At 41.2% G+C, this 18,999-nt stretch overlaps 1 protein-coding gene across 5 annotated transcripts in view; it reads right to left on the bottom strand.

The window, feature by feature from the left end:
* Positions 1-5,059: 5,059 nt before the first annotated feature.
* Positions 5,060-18,999, bottom strand: part of stard13b (StAR related lipid transfer domain containing 13b) — a 76,604-nt gene continuing 62,664 nt past the window's right edge. For all 5 annotated transcript variants that reach the window (XM_078245673.1, XM_078245683.1, XM_078245680.1 and 2 more), the window contains 13 exons: positions 18,364-18,435; positions 16,250-16,331; positions 13,500-13,563; positions 11,097-12,457; positions 10,811-10,981; positions 9,390-9,549; positions 8,618-8,816; positions 8,149-8,362; positions 7,669-7,783; positions 7,327-7,548; positions 6,623-6,840; positions 6,345-6,521; positions 5,060-5,920 (listed from right to left, as the gene is read on the bottom strand). In XM_078245673.1, the coding sequence (XP_078101799.1) occupies positions 5,803-5,920; positions 6,345-6,521; positions 6,623-6,840; positions 7,327-7,548; positions 7,669-7,783; positions 8,149-8,362; positions 8,618-8,816; positions 9,390-9,549; positions 10,811-10,981; positions 11,097-12,457; positions 13,500-13,563; positions 16,250-16,331; positions 18,364-18,435 (3,173 nt within the window). In that variant the 3' untranslated portion in view covers positions 5,060-5,802. The remainder of the gene's footprint in view (positions 5,921-6,344; positions 6,522-6,622; positions 6,841-7,326; positions 7,549-7,668; positions 7,784-8,148; positions 8,363-8,617; positions 8,817-9,389; positions 9,550-10,810; positions 10,982-11,096; positions 12,458-13,499; positions 13,564-16,249; positions 16,332-18,363; positions 18,436-18,999) is intronic.

Genomic DNA, 18,999 nt, shown 5'->3' with positions numbered 1-18,999 from the left:
ATTTCTGTTGTGCCAGAACAGGTCGGAATTAATCTCTGGTGTGCTAACAAGGGAAGGCCAACTATTGCAAACAGGCTCCGGTGTGCTAGTCCTGTAGATGGTCAAGGCTGGCTCTAAAGTCTCTTCATATCATGTTGAAACTGCATACCATCGGCTCAAATCCCCAACCACATTACTCTGACAATCATTACTTTGATGACTCACTTCGCTGCAGCTTTAATAATAGGCTAATAATAATAATCATACAATGAATTATGAGAATGGACTTTCCAGGCTTGTTTAAAAAGTGGAGAAAAAACAAAGCTGTACACAAAATACCTCTCCTAGGTCAGTATCAATCTGGGTAGAGGGAGATGACCATTACATTTCCACAAATACTCAAACTTAAGTTAGGAGCAGGTCCATCAAGGATCGCTTTCACCACGCTGCTGAGGATCTGCACTAACCAAATTATCAACAAACACTGGCCACTCCTTGAATCCTCAATGCTAACAATTCTGGGCTCCCAGAAGACACCCTAAAAACTAATCCCTGGCATGTTATGGGGGCCCTTAGCTCCAGGCCCCCTGACTTCTCCCACAAACACTAGCAGCAGCAGCAGATGTCCCCTGCCTTTGCTCACTTACATCACTGCATTTCAACATAAATACCGTTTGAAATAAAGTGTGCACCAGCAGGCTATAAAGCACTCACACTGCGCTTTAATCCCAGCACGTATGCCCTTTACCTTCACTGACATCATCCACACCAGTGTGCCTCATTTACAAGCAAACACTGGAAGTTGGGACTTTGTTTAACCTGAAAACTTGAGAACTGGCTTTGTATTAGTAGGCTATGCCCTCATCCTCAACCCACCTTGTCTGTGTGCATGTGTGACTTTTGGATGTAGGCTAAGCTGTTTCCTCTCACATATCCCGGGGCACTTATATCAGTAGGCTACTGAAAACAATTTAATAATCATTTGCACAGTCTCGATGTTAAAAAAGCATTATTTAGCCATATGTCAACATTATATTCAGTTGTTGTTGCCATTGAATAACATTCCTGATTAAGGGTAAAGCAATAGACTTGGGGGGGAAAAAAAACGTTTACTTACCAAATTCAGCACCGTTTCAACAATATCCCGGTTGTTAACCTCTCCGACCTGGATCAGTCCGATGACAACTGCAAATTTCATTTTAATATTCCGGATTGGAACCGATGGATTGATAATCCCAGCCGGGAGCACCACTGAACCTGAACCGGACATCATCGTTGTCTCACCGGTGGCAGCGGAGACTGCAGCCGCGTGTTGCCTGTGACCTGGAGGAGGTTGTCGGTCCGAGAGCGACATCCCCGGCATTGTTACCGGCGGTCTCTCGCTTGTCATTTCCACCCAAACCGGGCGGCTTCAGAAGCTAGTTACACGCTTTCTCCTTGTAATAAATCCAATCACTGCTCAGGAAACATAAAACAAGAAAAGAAAGAGAGGAACCCTCGCGAAGCCGTGACAAACAAAAACACAACCAAGAAATGATTACTCTCTCTCTCAGTAAAATCCACTCTCGGGAGTTTCGGTTAGAGAGTCCGGTGTTGGTGTGTTGTCGGTGCCAGCCGGTTACTGAGCAAACTGACCTGCGCTGTGGCTATGTGCATGTGAGAGTGCCGCTCTCTATAATGCGCGTCCCCGTGTCTGTGCTGCTGTAATCACCGCCATGTTGCCGCCCCCTGCCTGCGGTTCCACTCTCACAACGCCTGCGCTGGCTGCGATGATGGAGCTGGAGAGTTGGAGCCCCGCTAGCAGCTCGGCCGTTTCCCCGTGCTATCCACCTGGCAGGTGGGAGTAGCGGAGTGCTTCTTTGAAACATGGTCACTTGGTATTACATAGCCAAGCAGAAGATAAGCAGTGGGTTTATATTGCAATCCACATCTACGCCTATGTTTATAAAGTTAGTCTGTTAGTCAGTCAAGCCAAACCGGTAGATTAATTACCGTTGATAGTTAAACTAAAACGAAAAACATTATCGTTACAGCTAAGGCACACAAATGTAACCTAAACCTTACAATTCTGCCAGAAAGCGTCTCCCGTGTGCGAATTAGCCAGAATGTTTCATTTCCGAAACGAAGATGGCAGCCGGAAGTTACCTGACTTGTGTTTCCTGGCGGAATGCATATAAATAAATAAAAAATAATACAATTGGCTGGTTAAATAAATAAATATCCAAAATGCGAGTTGTAATAGTTAACTAGAACTATAGTTAGTCATACAAGCACATGTGTAGCCTACCTAATGACATGAATAATGGCTTTGTTCTATTTGGGTGCCCCAGTAGTGAGCTACTGGCACACATGGAATGATTAATAATAATGTTATTATTAGTTCCGCCTATTGGTGTGGGTGGATAAAATAAGATAGAACTTTGTTTGTTCTGGGGAAATTGCAAAGGGACACCTGCAATCCAATCAGAAATGAAATATTTCCACTGCAACGGCTCATCAGAGCATATTAATTTAGCCCAACTTACTCTGAAGGGTTTCAAAGTGGTGTCATCTATTTTCAGCCCTGTGTTTATACTCTTCTATATATAGGCCCTTGAGTTTACAGATTAAATTATCAAAAAAAGAAAATGCATTATCCTTCAGTAGGTTTTCTCAATTTGTTATCATGAACGAAAAGACCTTATGCATTTTTGGTCTATTGGGGCCTAGCCAAAGATTAAAATTTGATCTAAATTGTATGGACATGTAATATTGTATTAAAATGGATATTAGGTTAATTAATTTCTATTCTATTTTAATGGCAAATAGTGTTGACTATGGCTTTTATCAATAGGTTCATTGTTTGATTAAGAGACTTTGCTGCAACACTTTTGACCATGCATGAATTGCACACTTGAACATTGTGCCTGCACTTATGCAAACAGCTGACTTGAATTATTATTATTATCCTACAAGTTCTTCCTCTCTTCACATAAATGTATGATGGTTTCACATCACACACAGTTTGAGCTTCAGGTGTGTACAGTACATTGATCAGTCTGTAAGACACAAAGGTGACCCTGGATAGTCATATGCGAAGCATATCAACAAATCCTATTACAGTGAGATTAATTCCCTTAGTTTTCTCCCAATGATCCTGGTGAGTTGGTAGCAAGGTCAGATCGTTGACAAATCACTTTGAACTGGTAATTACAGGCAATATTGGAAGTTTATGAATTGCTGTGTTTAATGTTTTTTTTAATGATCCTGGTTTGCATCCACTGTTGTCCATGCATGTTTCCATTTACAGATTCTTTTTTTTATTATTTATCTCCAGGCCAGAAACATGTTTGTTTTTAAATTAATTATTAATTTGAATAATGAGGTTTATTTTCACTTTTAATAAACAAATTACCAAAACATCACTTGCATGTACCGTAGATAATTAGTTAACAACTAATAATGACAAAAATACACCAGGTTCCAGTGGTTATATAAAAGAGACTGAAACAGACAGCTTGGCAACAATCCTGTCCATCGTCCTGACTTACAGCCAGAAGCTGAGCTTGCATTCCATGACCTCATTAAGCTGATCTGTGTCAGCATGGCTCCAAAGAGGTAGATATAATGTCAGGCTTCAACTGGTCCTATAATGTATATTACTGTACAGTTTTTATACTTGATATGACATTGTATTAATGCAATACAGAGCAATTGGCAATTTGATTATTTAGCTTGCTCCCCAATGTGATTTAAATAGTTCATCTTGTGATACTGGTTGTTTTAATGTCACTGTAGTCTTATGTGCTATTGTGAAATAAATAAATAATCAGAGTGCTATATCTTTGGATGAGCAAATGGCATTTACAGACTAGGTTGAATTAGGCATAATTGCTTCATAGCTACTGTGTCCTTAAGGAAATACTTATTAGCATTTTTGTATTCTGTTGTCCCAACATAACACTTATCTAATAATGTCTAACTCAATTGCTCCTATCCTCCCATCCCTTCTGTTAAACCTGCTAGTCCTCATTCCAATGAGAACCACAAACCCAGTGCTGAAAAGAGGTCAAGGGAGGGGGTTTCACTTTGCCATCCACACACTATATTGGCTAGGGAACTGAATCAGAGGAGCAGATCCATGCTCAATAACCTGTGGCAAGTTCATGTAATGATTGTTTCAGTTAGGACTGCAACAGCATCATCCACTTATTTCCTGTAATGGTTTTGGTGAATGATCCTTTTATATACTTTTAGCATGTCTGAGCTGCCATGGTCAAACTTTATCTCACTAGGGTTTTGAATAGATACCAAGTGGTAATCATTGTTCAAGCCGTCAACCATAATGTATCTTACAAAATGGGTATAGATTTAGTTTGGCCTGAAACAATAGTAGTAATGGAACTAGTAGTTGCCGCATTGGCATGAACACTTTCCTACAAGATATCCTAACAGTAGATATCTATCTCACCCTCACTACCTGTTGAAAATAAATCAAAATACCTGTGATAAAGGGGACTTTATTCCAATAATATTGTCTCAGGGGAAAAAAAAATGTGTCCACAGTAAAGATGACTATGCTGCTGATCAGAAAGGGCCATCTAGTGGATAAAAATACCATTCAACCAGGTTTATGTGTTCAGCCCAAATGTTTGCCTTTCCATACAATATGTAAGAAAAAGCCAGACAAAATGAATTACAATCTTCATTTGATTTTACTTTTGAATCACTGTTAAGTTCGCATTATTAATGAGTTGAAAGCTCAATCAAGGTATCCATGTAAATCCATCCACCCGTGTGGATGTGTTTCCTTTAAAGGTCCAGTAGAGGTCCCTCTCATCCCAGATCAGTGAGCATTGAGTTTGTGTCAGTACAAGTCAGTGCATATGAGTAGTATACATGATTGTTGAACATAAACATCTTCACAGAAGCATTACTGACAGTTTATCAATTGTCCAAAATAGTTATTTAGACTCCTTCACAGGTTAGTAGATGTCCATTACTGAATAATGTCTTAAAATGTCTTGTTTTGTCTTTTTGATGTGGCAGAAAATTAACAATGAGTGCATACAAACATTTTATAATTTTGATAGTTTTATTAAAAAAATGATGTGTCTTGTACTTGACTGCACAATCCAGTACCCTTAAGCAGGTATGATCAAGTCAAACCTTAAGTCATTCTTTTCACAACCATGGGAGGTCAAAGTTGAATAAAATTACACCCATTCCAAAATGGCAATACTGAAGCAAAGTAAAACCAGCTTACAATTTAGTACCATGTGTACTACAGGAAGGTTGACACAGTGAAATAATCAATATATAGGATATTAACATATGTACTATTTAGCCCTTCACATATATACAATATATACATTTTGTTTGCATGGTCAGTATATTCACACATGTATATATAGACATTTGAGTCTACATCATAATAATTATAGCTTTAAATCTGAAATGAATAACAGCTTCCCAGAAGCGCTTAAGAGCTTAAATGTCCTAGACATTGTAGATAAAAGAAACAGTAATACAATAATATTAAAGATAATAATTATAATATACAGGTTTAGCAACATCAAGGTCAATACAATCCTAATACTGAGGACATTGGCAGGATGATTAATTTCCCATTGCGTAATTATGCTCAGCACCTATAAGATGTCCTCTAGTCATTGTGCAAGTACAGAGGAGATCAACATCATTTTCAGAGCATTTCTACTCTGGAAATAAACCCGGAATAAACTGTGCTTTAGTTCTGGGGTCCTGTCTATGCTTCGTGTCTGCCTGTTAGCAGTGACTCAAAGGCTCAATCTTGATCTCAAGGCTGAGCAGACACAAAGAGGTTCAGATTTTGGTCTCTGGGCCGACTGTGATTAACGGCTGAAAGGAGTTGCGGATCCGGGCAGCTTCTGCGGCACAAAGGTGACCATAGGCTTTGTTGTACCAGTCTGGAGTCCTTCCCCTGAAATCAAAACAGTATATTTAATATAATATTGCGTACATGCATTTACAAGGAGCTTCAAATAATTATCTTAAAAATGCAACTAATATCACATATAAAAATGCATTGTGCAAATGTATTTTATGAGTAAAGGGAAAGGCAAGGCAGCTTTATTTGTATAGCACAATCAGCAACAAGCAAAACAAGCAGGTCCGTGCTCCCTGTAATTGTGGTACATTAAAACTGAACTCTGCTTCTGTTTAGTTCTGACTCTGGGGACAGAAAGCAGACCTGTCCCAGACGACCTGAGAGGTCTAGATTGTTCATAATGTAGCAGCAGATCACAATGTATTTTGGCCCTAAACCGTTCAGTGCTTTAAGAATAAGAAAAATTGCTAAAAGAGTTAGTGACATAATCTTTTAATAAGATGCTTGTGGGACTTACTTCAAGTCCACTCTGCAGATGTGAGTTAGTCTGGACTTTCCAGAGCCGCAGGGCTCTAGCAGGTAGTTGGACTCCAAGACTATAGCTCGTACCCCTCCAACAGGAGGACAATCCTGGTGCTCTATAGACACAGAAACCAGGGAGCAGGCGCCTTTGGGTAAGTCTGTCCTCCATGACCTTCAATAAACAGAAAGAGATTGAGTATGTGCCCTAATAGAAAAGACATAATGGCTACTTCCAAACAAAGAATGATGTGTTTTCTTTGTATCACCACTCACCTGAGTACTACAAAGTCCCTGCTGGGATGAGGGGGCATACGATTGAGGACATATTGAAACACCTCTGTCTGCTTGTCCAGCGTCTCACACACTTTCCACTGCAGCAGGTCCACATCCCACAGGTGGCGCTCTCGTAGCACACGGTTCAACACTACAGATGGTGGTGCTTCCACCTCCACAGACACTCGCCAGCGTCTCAGAGGGTTCCAATCTCCCACCTGAACAGGACACACAAAAACCATCATGTTAACCTGTGGATCCATGTTTGAGTCGATTCTGACCTGCGGCTCTTTGCTGCATGTCATTCCCCCTCTCTCTCCCCTTTCAAGACTTCTCAGCTATCCTATCCAATAAAGGCCTAAAATGTCCAAAGTCAGAATGTCTGCCAAGGAGGAGATATTCATCTTCCTGAAAACACAACTAAATGTACCTGATAGTGTCATCAACACACTTAAAGATGATAAGGTAACTGTTGATGCTGTAAATGTAAAATATTACCTTAAGCCACATAAAGTCAGCAGTACTTTGTTAGCATAATTTTGCTAGCCTTAGATTGGTTTCTCGTATCTCGTGCGCACAAGAGAAACAAAGATCCCCCATGTCCCTTTAGGGAGTTGATAAGTAACATTGTGATTATGTTGATGTTCTATCATATACAGTATAAAATAACGAATTAACTGCACAATCAAAGGAAGAACACCAACCTTCTTATAGTAGAGCTCTGTGTTATCAGAGCTGCTGCAGGACACCCAGTATTTGGACTTTTCCCGGGCCTCTTTGAGTGTGTTCTGAAGTCTACCCTCCATATGAATTTGGTAGGTTCCATCACCATCTTCCAGCTGCTTGCACAGATCCTCAATTGTTGGTGCATGCAAGTCAGCCTCCACGTAGGAATTACGCGACTGAGTAACCATCTCATGAGGGATCTAATGGGTGTATAAAAGCATGAGGTAGGATTCACAGCAAATAAACACAGAGGGAGGCATGTGGATTTTTGCATCCAGGCTTGAAATTCTTGCATTATCTCCAACCACAGGTTCTTGTACCTCAAAGAGACGGTTGCACTCTATGATCATATGAGCAAGGCCCTGTGTTGCTGCTAAGTTTTCATTCAGATCCTTCTGGTCTGGTCTGCCAGTGGCATACTTCTTCTGCATGGCCCTGAGGATTAGGTGGAGAGAAAACGTATTAGGCCAACAGAGTCCCTGGGTCAACATCCCCACGAAACGCAGTATATAAACCCTTCCTCCGCTCTGCAGGAAAGCCCTTTGATCTCTTTAGCAACAATTTCAACATTTCAGCTTTTCTTTGTTTGTACACAGCATGATCTCATAAAACACTGAGCTTTAAAAAGAGTGCCATGTCCTTCCAGAAGTGGCCCAGAAAGAGAGCAATCAACTGCACCCCTGAGGGCTGAGCAAACTCTGTAACCCATTTTATGTCTTTATAGAGTAATAGGTGAAGATAATCATGCAGGAGTTAATAGAAAGCATGCATGTCACTAACTGTAACACGGGGGAAAGTACCTTGGTGAGAGATTGTCTTTCTTGAGTATGTTGAGATGAAAGAGGGAGGGGGCTAGACACACAGCAATGTTCATGGGTGTCATCTGGTTCTCCTCCACAGAGGAAGTGACATCGCTGAGGAAACAGAGCAGTGTCTGCAGCACCTCTCGGTTTTCATCTGACATCAACATGATGGCTGCCTGGACAGCTTGCAACCTTTGGTCCTTCGGCACATCTGCACATATGATAGAATTGATTTCTATTATTTCTGCCTTACGGACATAGTGATAGGAGAGAGAAAAGCAATCATGAACTGTCAAAGGTCATTTACTAGATTGTAAATTGCATCCTCACGCAGCCACATGTACTCTACGTTAGTTCAGGTGCAATTTCACAGTGCTCCCCAAGTTAAAACAAAACCAAGTGAGACAATTACAATTAAAAGCTGACATGGGACAAAAGGCAAGCAAAAATAAATCATTGTCCTTACATTGGTAGATATGGAGGAAGGTCTCCCCCAGCTTGCTGGTAAGCAGAGGCTCAGGTAGATCCCTGAAAAACTGCTTCACCATGTCAGCCACATCATAGGCAGACTGATCCTCATAGTTCACATTGTCTGGGGAATTCTCATTCATCTGCCTAAGAGCTTGAATTCGAGACTTCACCCCTGATTTACGAAAGAGACCCACCTGGAAGCAAAACACAGGTGTTTATGTTGAAGCAATATGTAACTACATTGTACAGCAGTTCCGCTCACTGTATCGTTATTATACTACTATTGTATCTGCCTACAACCTGTGTCAGTCATTGTGCAATGAAACCTTAGACCACATTATACACATTAGATAAAGCCATTTGTTACATCACCAGGGGCGGAGCAAGGGGGTGGCTTCTGGGGCTTTTATTTCTGTTAACTCTAATGCTAACTTCCTACACTACCCACGTCTGTTGTGTTCTGGTTTCAGAATAATGAAGACAGTTGGAGAACAATTAGATATAAAACAGCATGTAGGCTCTACAGGATGATTATTCTGCTTGGCAACTATCATGTTTTTCCCAAATGATCTACACTATTTTTAGGCATTTTATTTTCAAATGGTTTGAAAAACTGTGCATATAGCTGCTGTAAATGCTATATAGCCCCCCCCACCAGGTTTGGGTTGATCCCCTAATGTTTGCAACTTCTGGCTCCGCCCCTGTACATCATATATGAAAATACAAGTCAAATGCAACCTGAGAGCGTGATGTGTACTGTGGCTGACCTGGTCAAGACACTGGCTCCTCAGGTAGCGCAGGGCCTGCTGCAGGCCGAGGGGCAACGGCTGTCCAGAGCGCTGCACATGCACTATGAGAGGCACTCCGAACACGTTCTTATCCTTATAGTCTGGTACCTTCATTCTCTTCATAAACTTTGGCACAGACCTAAGAGAGACATCAACACAACATCTTTGACACCTTGCTCTGCTGGCTAAATATGAAACTATGCTGTCGTAATACTACACACAATATACAGTATATAGTCATATTATATCATTAAGTGCTCATATTATGCTTTTTCCCCTTTCCTTGATTGTGTTATATATCTTTTTGTGCACGTTATAGGTTTACAAAGTGAAAAAGCCCAAAGTCCCCCTCCAAAGGGACTTACCATCTCCAACAGAAAACACTGTTCACAAACTGCTCCAAACAGCTCTACTGTAGTCCAGCCTTTACTTCAGAGACAAACGTGGTCACTTTGTAACACACGTTATAATGCTCGCCTAGCTGCTAGCATGGAACGCCCTCATACTCTGCTTCTGACTGGCTAGTAGTCCTTACCTAGGTACTGTCAGGGCACGCCCTCATACTCTGCTTCTGACTGGCTAGTAGTCCTTACCTAGGTACTGTCAGGGCACGCCCTCATACTCTGCTTCTGACTGGCTAGTAGTCCTTACCTAGGTACTGTCAGGGCACGCCCTCATACTCTGCTTCTGACTGGCTAGTAGTCCTTACCTAGGTACTGTCAGGGCACGCCCTCATACTCTGCTTCTGACTGGCTAGTAGTCCTTACCTAGGTACTGTCAGGACACGCCCTCATACTCTGCTTCTGACTGGCTAGTAGTCCTTACCTAGGTACTGTCAGGGCACGCCCTCATACTCTGCTTCTGACTGGCTAGTAGTCCTTACCTAGGTACTGTCAGGGCACGCCCTCATACTCTGCTTCTGACTGGCTAGTAGTCCTTACCTAGGTACTGAGCATGTGCGACTCCCAACAAAGATGGAACAGAAGTGAGATGTCTCACTCTGTAGCTAAAACAGAGAGCTCAACACACAGGGTGAAAAGAGGAGCTGCAGCAATGTGCAGTACAACAAATATATAGTGTTTTTTGAAAATTAAATCATGTAAACCTATTCTGATACAACTTCTAAATACAATTATGAACCTAAAAATTAGCATAATATGAGCACTTTAACATGAAATAGTTTGTGAGCCAAAAGGGAATCTGGTTACAGTAATTCATTAAGGCCTATTCATACCGTACTGGACAAAAACACAGATAACTGTACTACTATAATAATTTCAGTAAATACAGTTACAAACAGAATCAGTTCAAAGAAATTAAATGTGCTTTTATTAATAAAGAAAATATGTCATTTATCATGAAGCACACCATTTGTGTTGAGTAGAGAAAGCGGATCTTACCAGGTCCAGCCATGCTTGTTAGACATGGAGTACTTCTCCATGATTGCAGTAAGGCGCAGCAGAGAAAACTTCTGCAACAAACTCAGCTGGCCTGCTGACTGGTTGGTGATCTGCAGGGATGCCACTGAGTGACTTAGGCGATGAGATATCTGAAAGCTGGGCCATCGTAACCTAATGCCATAAAAAATGAAACAGCAAAGAAAAAGAAAAGCATTTTTGTTTTAGTTCATGGAAGACTTAAACCAGTGTAGTTTCAGTAATTTTAACACAGTTCCATGAGTCTTACCGATTAGGTCTTGTGAGTGAAGCACCTACTCCGGAGTCCCTCCTTTCCCTGAGCATTGTAGATTCTGTCTCAGCGAGTGATACTCTGTCTCTATCCCCGTAACTTGGTGTGGTCTGGCTTTCTGTGACCGAATTTTGAAAGTCCAATGTGATCTGACTAGAGGACTGAAGGCCTACTGTATGTTCCCTCCCGCCATCCAACTGTGCCAGCCCTTCTCCGACAGGCAACACATTCTTAGACCAGTGGTCCACTATCTGCTGTAGACCATTGACATGCAGCAAGATGTCGTCCAGGTGAGGGAAGAGGTCCTCTTTCTCCAGGTCTATCAGGTCTCCGGTGCTGGCATACAGATGTGAGCCAGGAACATTATCATACACACTGATGCGGCTGCCTCTGGAGCAGCACTGGGTGACAGGCCTGGATTCCTTCCTGCATGAAATAAGATGGGAGTCTAGGTGCATGCTGCCTGTGTGCCAGTTGATAGAGGCTCCATTCATTGGGGACAGGCTCTCTATGGACAGTGCTTTGGGAAAGGTTCCTGGCTTGTGGTCTTTGGGAATGTGGACCACCAGGTCTTCATAGGAGCAGAATTCATTCCTGCGGTTTTGTTCTGCAACTTTATTCACTTGGGTGCCCGAGAAGATGTCTATGTCCTCTAAATACATGCCGCTGCGCTTGTAGTCAGCCCGGTGAGGCTTACGTTCTTTTAGGCTGGGTGTGCTGACAGCGCTGCCACTAGAATGGCTGCTACCCTCACTCCCGGACTGGGACGACAGAACTTTTTGGGACGGTATTTCTGGAGCCCCACCATCTCCATTCATGATCTGGACGCACTGCAGCGTCTTCAGCGCCTGGGCCTCCTGCTGCAGCACTGGAGCGCTTATGACCAACGTCTTACGACCCCTTCCCAGAGTTCCTCGGGAGCGCAGTGTCTCCATGCGCCTCAGGAAGTCTTTGGCACGGATTCGGCTTGTCTTGCCGTGCTTATCGGGTAGTGAGCCGTAGTGAGCAATTTCTTTGGGGATGTGAGGCATTGTGAGAGAAGTAGAATCAGGCATTGCTGCAGAATCGGAGCCGATGTGGTTGGAGCAGTCGGAGTCCTCTGTGCTGAGGCCCCTATGGCCGCTGCCACCGCTGCTCTCACTGTGCAAAGAAGAGATCTCCGGCTCGCTGAGGTCCGTTAGAACACTCTCGCTGCTGGTGGTGGTTCTCAGAGGCACGCTGTCTCTGCAGGGCGGACCCTCTCCGTGGTTTCCCAGCAGACAGTCAATGTCCTGTAACCTGGACCAACGCCGGCTGCTCCACTCAAAGGTCCATTTGTCACTGATAGCAAACAGGTCTTCTTCATCAGAGTCTTCACTCTGGGGAAAAACAGATTATGTTACATCAGTTACTCTGGCCTACATGATTTCATTTGCTATTTTTAATCTTCTTTGTAGTAATGAACGTTTCTATTTAGGTCTCTCAAAAGGGATCTTCACTACTACCTAATTAGATAATAAGAAATTAAATTAAATAGATCATGCATAAACATACAATGATTGAGACTGACATAAAAATAACCTTGACAGCCTATGCATATTTTTCACATTTTTCAACAAAAGATAATTTGCACATTTTTCCTCCTTGTGTTGTTAGAAAAAATATTCAAACATCAGCTGGCTTGCAAGGTAGGGTAAGGTATATATAGCATCACAGATCATCTTTGCCACAAAGAACAGTTAAATAGGAATTGCAGAAAATGGCTGGAGGATGTGTCTGCTTAGAATTCATTACATTATACAATCAGCCAACAATGATATAACACCAGACAAATGATTCCCTTGAAGACGTTTCCATAAATAGACCAAGGCAGGAAAAACAATTATATAAGCCAGCAGGCTACATTCCAAAGTGGGGACAGATAAAAAGCTATCCTACTCAATAGGCATGAATACAACAATGGTGCAATCTCAAATATCACGGTATCTAGGTTAAAGGGATGAAACCAGACTATAATTATGTTGGTGCAGGAAGCATATGCATAACTTAAGGCAATATTTGTTGGAAAATTCCATTTCTTACGAAGGCATTGAAGTTTGTCTTCTATTTCTTGCAAATTTCAAATGACAACTGTGATATTCGAGTTAAGTATTAAAGCTTTCTGAGGGGTAAAAACCCCAACAAACCCTCAGAGGTACATACAAAGTGTTATATTTCCAAAAAATCTATGCAGAGAGGAAAACATCGACACCCACGCAAGCCTAAAATCATCAATGTATCATCATCATGTATAAAAAATGCATATAGTGTAGTATCCCACTTGTTATAACGCTGCACTTTTCATACTATAATACATATAACACCTTAAAAGTGAAAGTGAAACTGCAGAAGCAAAGCTCGTAATATAGAGTCAACACTTACTTTCTTCTTTGGAAGGTTCACGTCAAGTTTCATAGAGGCACACTTGTTCAAGGTGTTGAGTCGCCTGAAAGACAAAGGATGAAAACTGTTCTGAACAAATAAGAGAAAACACCAGAATAGCTTCCTAATGACTTAGGAAAGTGTTAACCTAATGAGCGTCTGGTCTGGATGTACAACCAGACCCAGAGGGAAATTCAGTTTGTCCATGCCACAATATCCTAAACCTAATGAACACCGGTAACTGCTGGATGCTCTGTTCTCTCTCTCTCAGCAGTGGATCTAAGTGATTGTGGCTTGAAAGGTGGTGTGCAATAGTTCGAAGAAAGGTTAACCAATGGATGAGCCAGACTTCCGTTCTAATCAAGCCTGATTCATTCAATAAAGTCATATGTAGATCTTAATCTACAGATGCACCAGTCCTTTGATGCCATTTTGCACGTGGATGCTTTTTTTTTTATTATTCTTTCAGAATTTTGAGGGGTGATTCCAGTTGCGTCCGACAAAACAGCGTAAAAACATTTTGCTGGGCTCAACAACATGAAAGTTTTGCCTTTGAAACACTATTGCAAATGTCCTGAACTCAGTTGTCAGGGAAGCAATGAAACATTTTCAATATTTGGGATCAAACATACAGTCTACGCCTTGTGCCATGTGCTTAGTGGTTAGAGGTTTTGTGGGTGTGCAAACTGGGATATATAAAGTAACAGAACAAAAAAACTGTACATGAACCAACAAAAGCAATGGAGGAAAAGATGACGACATCACGAAATATACTCCAGCTCACTGTGCCTTGGCTTCAGACAAAAAGAAACTCATTTGTGGTATGATAATCACACGCTTTAACAGCTCCAGATATTGCTAACAGCCTTGACAGTATTGTTCTGTGACAGTAAATGGCCTCAGATGGCGGCTGGAAATATCCCACAGTGCTGGAGACGATAGGGGTTAGCCAAACACAAAGTTCTCATGATTGTTACTGTAGATAGTGGGACCCAACTGAAGAGAGGATTTCTAAGTTGGGGGGCCTTTATTCCATAGGCCTAAAGAGCTTTGACTGTGGTTGTTAAAATAGGAGGCTGCTTAGCCAGGGATCATAGAGAGCACTCACATACACGAAATATCTATCACTTTCAGCTCAAAGACACCCACAGTATGTATGGTGGTATTTATTCTTTGCACACTAGACTGTGGTGGCGTAACTGACAACAAAGCCATCCTTATGTTACCATAGAGATGCTGGGAAGTCATGGACAAAATCACATTGGAGGTGGAACTGTTTCCAATTGTCTTCCATTTATCCCGTGGCTAGTTTGGAATTTAGATGAGTTGCTTTAGGGTTGTTTAGAGTCACAGTATATTGAGCTGTGTGAGGCAACCCTAATGCTCCTCCTGCTTCCCCCTCACGATGGTTGTCACGGTTACTGTGACAACTGTGTTACTCAAATGCTGTTTTCATCCCGGCTCAAAAAGGTACATGAGCCGTCTTGCCCAACAACGGAGTGACAAGGAGCCACCAGTTGTTGGCTTTTAGTGTACTTTTATAATCTTAATAATAATAATAATAATTAGTAAAATGTGCCAAAAACATTAATATTTCTCATGCAGATATGCTACCCACAATGCTCTTGCAATGGCAGATAATAATAGCGTAGTATCACAATATTTTTCCATGGCAATACTGTATCGATGCACGGCCATCAAGGAACGATCTTTTGTTATATAAATTGTAACTTTTTGGTACTAGAATAATAAAATGAATTGCCTCTTTAGTCCACTATGGTGAAGTTGAGTATAAGTTTTCCTATGGGCACATCATTTGAAGAAAAAAAAGGTAATAAAATGCAATATATCGCAATATGTTTAAAATCGCAATAATATCGTATTGTGACATAAGTATCGTCATCATTATTTCATTATTTGTTTTTTTTAGTGTAAGTTTCGTGAAAAGGGGGCAGATTACATAAGATTGATCGTCTTTCTGCTCCTTTTAGTTAGGACTTTTTTGTTTGTTTAATGGATTAAATAAACGTATACATATATAAATAAATAAATGAATAAATAATACCATATCGTTAAAAAGTGTTTATTAAATCAGCATATCAGTCTAATATTTCAGTCCTGACAGATGAAGGTCTGACGGAGGTCTGTATGAACTGATTTGATAAATGGAACAGCGATGTGTGGCAAATCTTCCTTTCTTCATGAGATTCTTAATAGCCAAGATTAGAAAATAAAAATAACATGACGTTATCCTTTTACCATCATGACACGTGAGTAGGGTTAGGGTATCGTTTGGATTTTTACGATTCCGATGCTGAACCGGTACTTTTAAAACGAATCTGATTCCTAAACTGATTCTTGAAAAACTGAAAAATAACATCAAAGAAAGGCTCTTTTATGGCAAAATATGGCATTTTAAAAGTAGCCTACATTTATGGTAGCTAGCTAACGGTAGACTACAGAGAAAGGGGGATATTTTTACGTCCGTTTTCGGAGCGACAGAGGGAAAATATTTCAGTCGACACATTAAGTGGAACCGAAATGAGGAACCAAAATTTGTGTTCTAATCCGGTCCGATTCCTACCGGTTGCGTAGGAACTGGTTTCATAGTGGAACCGGGTTTCGGTACCCAACCCTACATGCGTTTACTTCAAACTTCTCACATAGTTCACTTCCTCGGGGCAAGGAAATGATTAGTGGCATTGACTCATGGATGAGCAAGTGTCGGTGTCAATCAAACGTCTGGTTACCTGCACAGAGGTTCCACGAGATCTTTGTCCAGAAAGTCATGATCTCTTTTCACAGGAGTAATGTCAATGGGGAACTGGGAATCTGAAGGAAAAAAGCACAAGGATTAGAGAAAGTGGCAGTGTTGAAATCTGATTGGACGTTTTAAGTAGTTCTTCTATAGACAGCGTTCATGGATTGAATAAATGGAAAGAAGGATCTGGAAACCACATTCTTTCCAGAAGTAGATTGAATGCTGGGAGACCATCAAACTTTTGTATGTGATGCTAATGAGATATGAGGCATGTGCAGGCATTACGTCTTTCTCTGGGTATGGGCCTCTTCTTACATAATTTAGGAGACTGAATCCAGACCCTCTGAATCTAACATTCCTCCCGCATTCATGTAAAAGTCGTTAACTTTTTATGAAAAGCAGAAGCAGCAGTGAACGCTAAGATCTCAACAAGGCTCGGACTGTTCTTTAAGGGCGCAGACATTCAAACATACTGTAGACTGTGAAACACGACTACGTCCTAATAACAGATTTCATCATTAGCGTCTTTTCTAATACCCAAGCATCAGGAGTGAAGCTCTGCACTCCTACAGCCATTATCAGTGCACATTGCTTGAGCTCTGTTAAAACTGTCAGCAAACATATATGACACCCTAAAGAAGGCCGCTTTGTGCCGATACGTGTGGGTTGCTGCCCAGTTCTATTTTTAATGTAAGATTTTGATATGAATAAATACATAATAAAATAAAATAATATAATAAATAAAGGCTTTTTAAATATTTTTTTTAAGAAGAGTGCCTTGGACCTTTTTTCTCTTTTGAAGTTTTATGTTCCCTTTCCAAAGAGCACCTTCCAAAACATGATTTGTTTTGAACGTCAAACATATTGGGACATGTTTTCTCATTCATTTGAATGGGAAAGCATGACCAAACTTTTGACTGGCACTGTATATTGCACTGTATGCTGTGTTCATGTGGTGTCCGACAAATCGGAAAAACGAGATTCCGAGTTGGAAAATGCATGTGAACGCCTGCTGAAGTCGGAAAATCAGCTCGGAAACTCAGGAAAGATTTTTGTTCCCGATGTGCCGACATGAAGTCATATGTGTCGTCAACATAGAGGGCAAAACTAGATCTTTTATTAACGGTGAGAAACTTTTTATATATTCACTTATTTTATATCAACTTCTTGCTGAAATATAATTTTTAATATGGAATTACCGTTAGTTGTTGTCAAAAAAGAGTGACCTAGACTACTTAAAAAAGTTATTTATTGACGTAAGTACGGTATTTAAACCGTAATAACAAGTCAGGTACTTTAGCTGAAGCAATATTTTAGTATTATTGTCTTCAAAATACTGTGAAAAACTATCAACACTGAGTTTGAACTCTCTGAGTAGTAACAGTCCACACATCTTCTTCGTAGCATCCATGTTTGTTGTTATGGTTACAATCAACATTGCAACTTTCCGACTTGAGAACACGTGAACACACCGAAGTCGGAAGAACGACTTCCGATCTCGGAAACTCGGACCATCCATGGAGAACATGAATGCGCCAAAAGCACATGAAAAGCCTTGACACAAAGATCTGAGGGAGGAGAGCTACTTTAAGCTCAGATAAAAACCCATTTCTTCCCATGACTTCAGTCGTGAAGCACAGAAGACATGTTTATGTTGTAACCATAGCTTGGAAAAGATTAGACTTTAAAGCAGCTGATGTTCCGCTTGTTTTGTGGTGTCTGGGGATCTGACTGGAGCTCTGGCTCCGAGGCCTCCTGAGGACAGTTGTGTACTGTAAATGAGGCTCACTATGTAGCTCATGAATACATGGTTTTGTGTACAGTGTTGAGGACTAGGGTGACAGACCAGCTGACACTGTGTGCCATTATTCACCCATCATGTTAAAACAAAGCCCACATTCAAGCACCAACAGTTTTGTTTCACAACAGATATACAAAGCTGAAATAAAAATGCAGTTTATTGCTGTTTATTACAGAGCCCTTTTATTGGTGTGCTACTTCATTAATCTCTATCTCTCTCTCCCCCCCCCCTTTGTGATGAATGTGTGTGGGAGTTTTATTACTTACCAACCCACTACTTACTTACTTATTTACTGTTATTACCTTCAAAGAGCTGCGCATACTGGGGAAATCCTGCTGCCCGCAGCCAGTCACACGCCTCTTTCGCCTCAATTTCTGAAACACAAGAAAGTGTGTGCATTAAAACAGGGATTCAAAAATGAAACTCAACCACATTAAAGCTATAGTGCGTAGTTTGTGTCGCCCCCATGAGGAATTCTAAGTAATGACAACAACACTGATGGTAAAGGATGCTGATAGCCAGGCTCTCATTGGCACGCTGTCAGCCAATCAGAGTCAAGCAGCTTAGCTCGTTGAATATGAATGAGAACTGGCACAAATTGAGCTGAGTCTTCCTGCAGGCTTTCTATACCAACAACAACAAGGTAACCAAGGCATTCTTTCCACAAAAAATGTTACAGTCCATGGTAGAACTTCAGACATTACCACAAAGTAATGAAATACGTGCAGCAGGGCACCTTTAACTTATGTTCAAGTTTCCCCCGTTCTTGTGTTAAGCGCCACCTCGAGGAGCCATGAAGTAGCGACGCGGAGAGCAGGGAAATCTATTTAGAGCACCCTATCTTATTCATTAAAATATATATATTTGGCGCCAGCGTATTCTGGTATTGCATGAGGAGGACGACGATATTTTGCCACATTGATATTTTGTCCCACCGC

The sequence above is a fragment of the Sander vitreus genome, chromosome 3 (assembly GCF_031162955.1).
Source record: "Sander vitreus isolate 19-12246 chromosome 3, sanVit1, whole genome shotgun sequence".
In the NCBI taxonomy this organism is placed as follows: Eukaryota; Metazoa; Chordata; class Actinopteri; order Perciformes; family Percidae; genus Sander; species Sander vitreus.
This window is presented reverse-complemented; position numbering and strand designations above follow the sequence as displayed.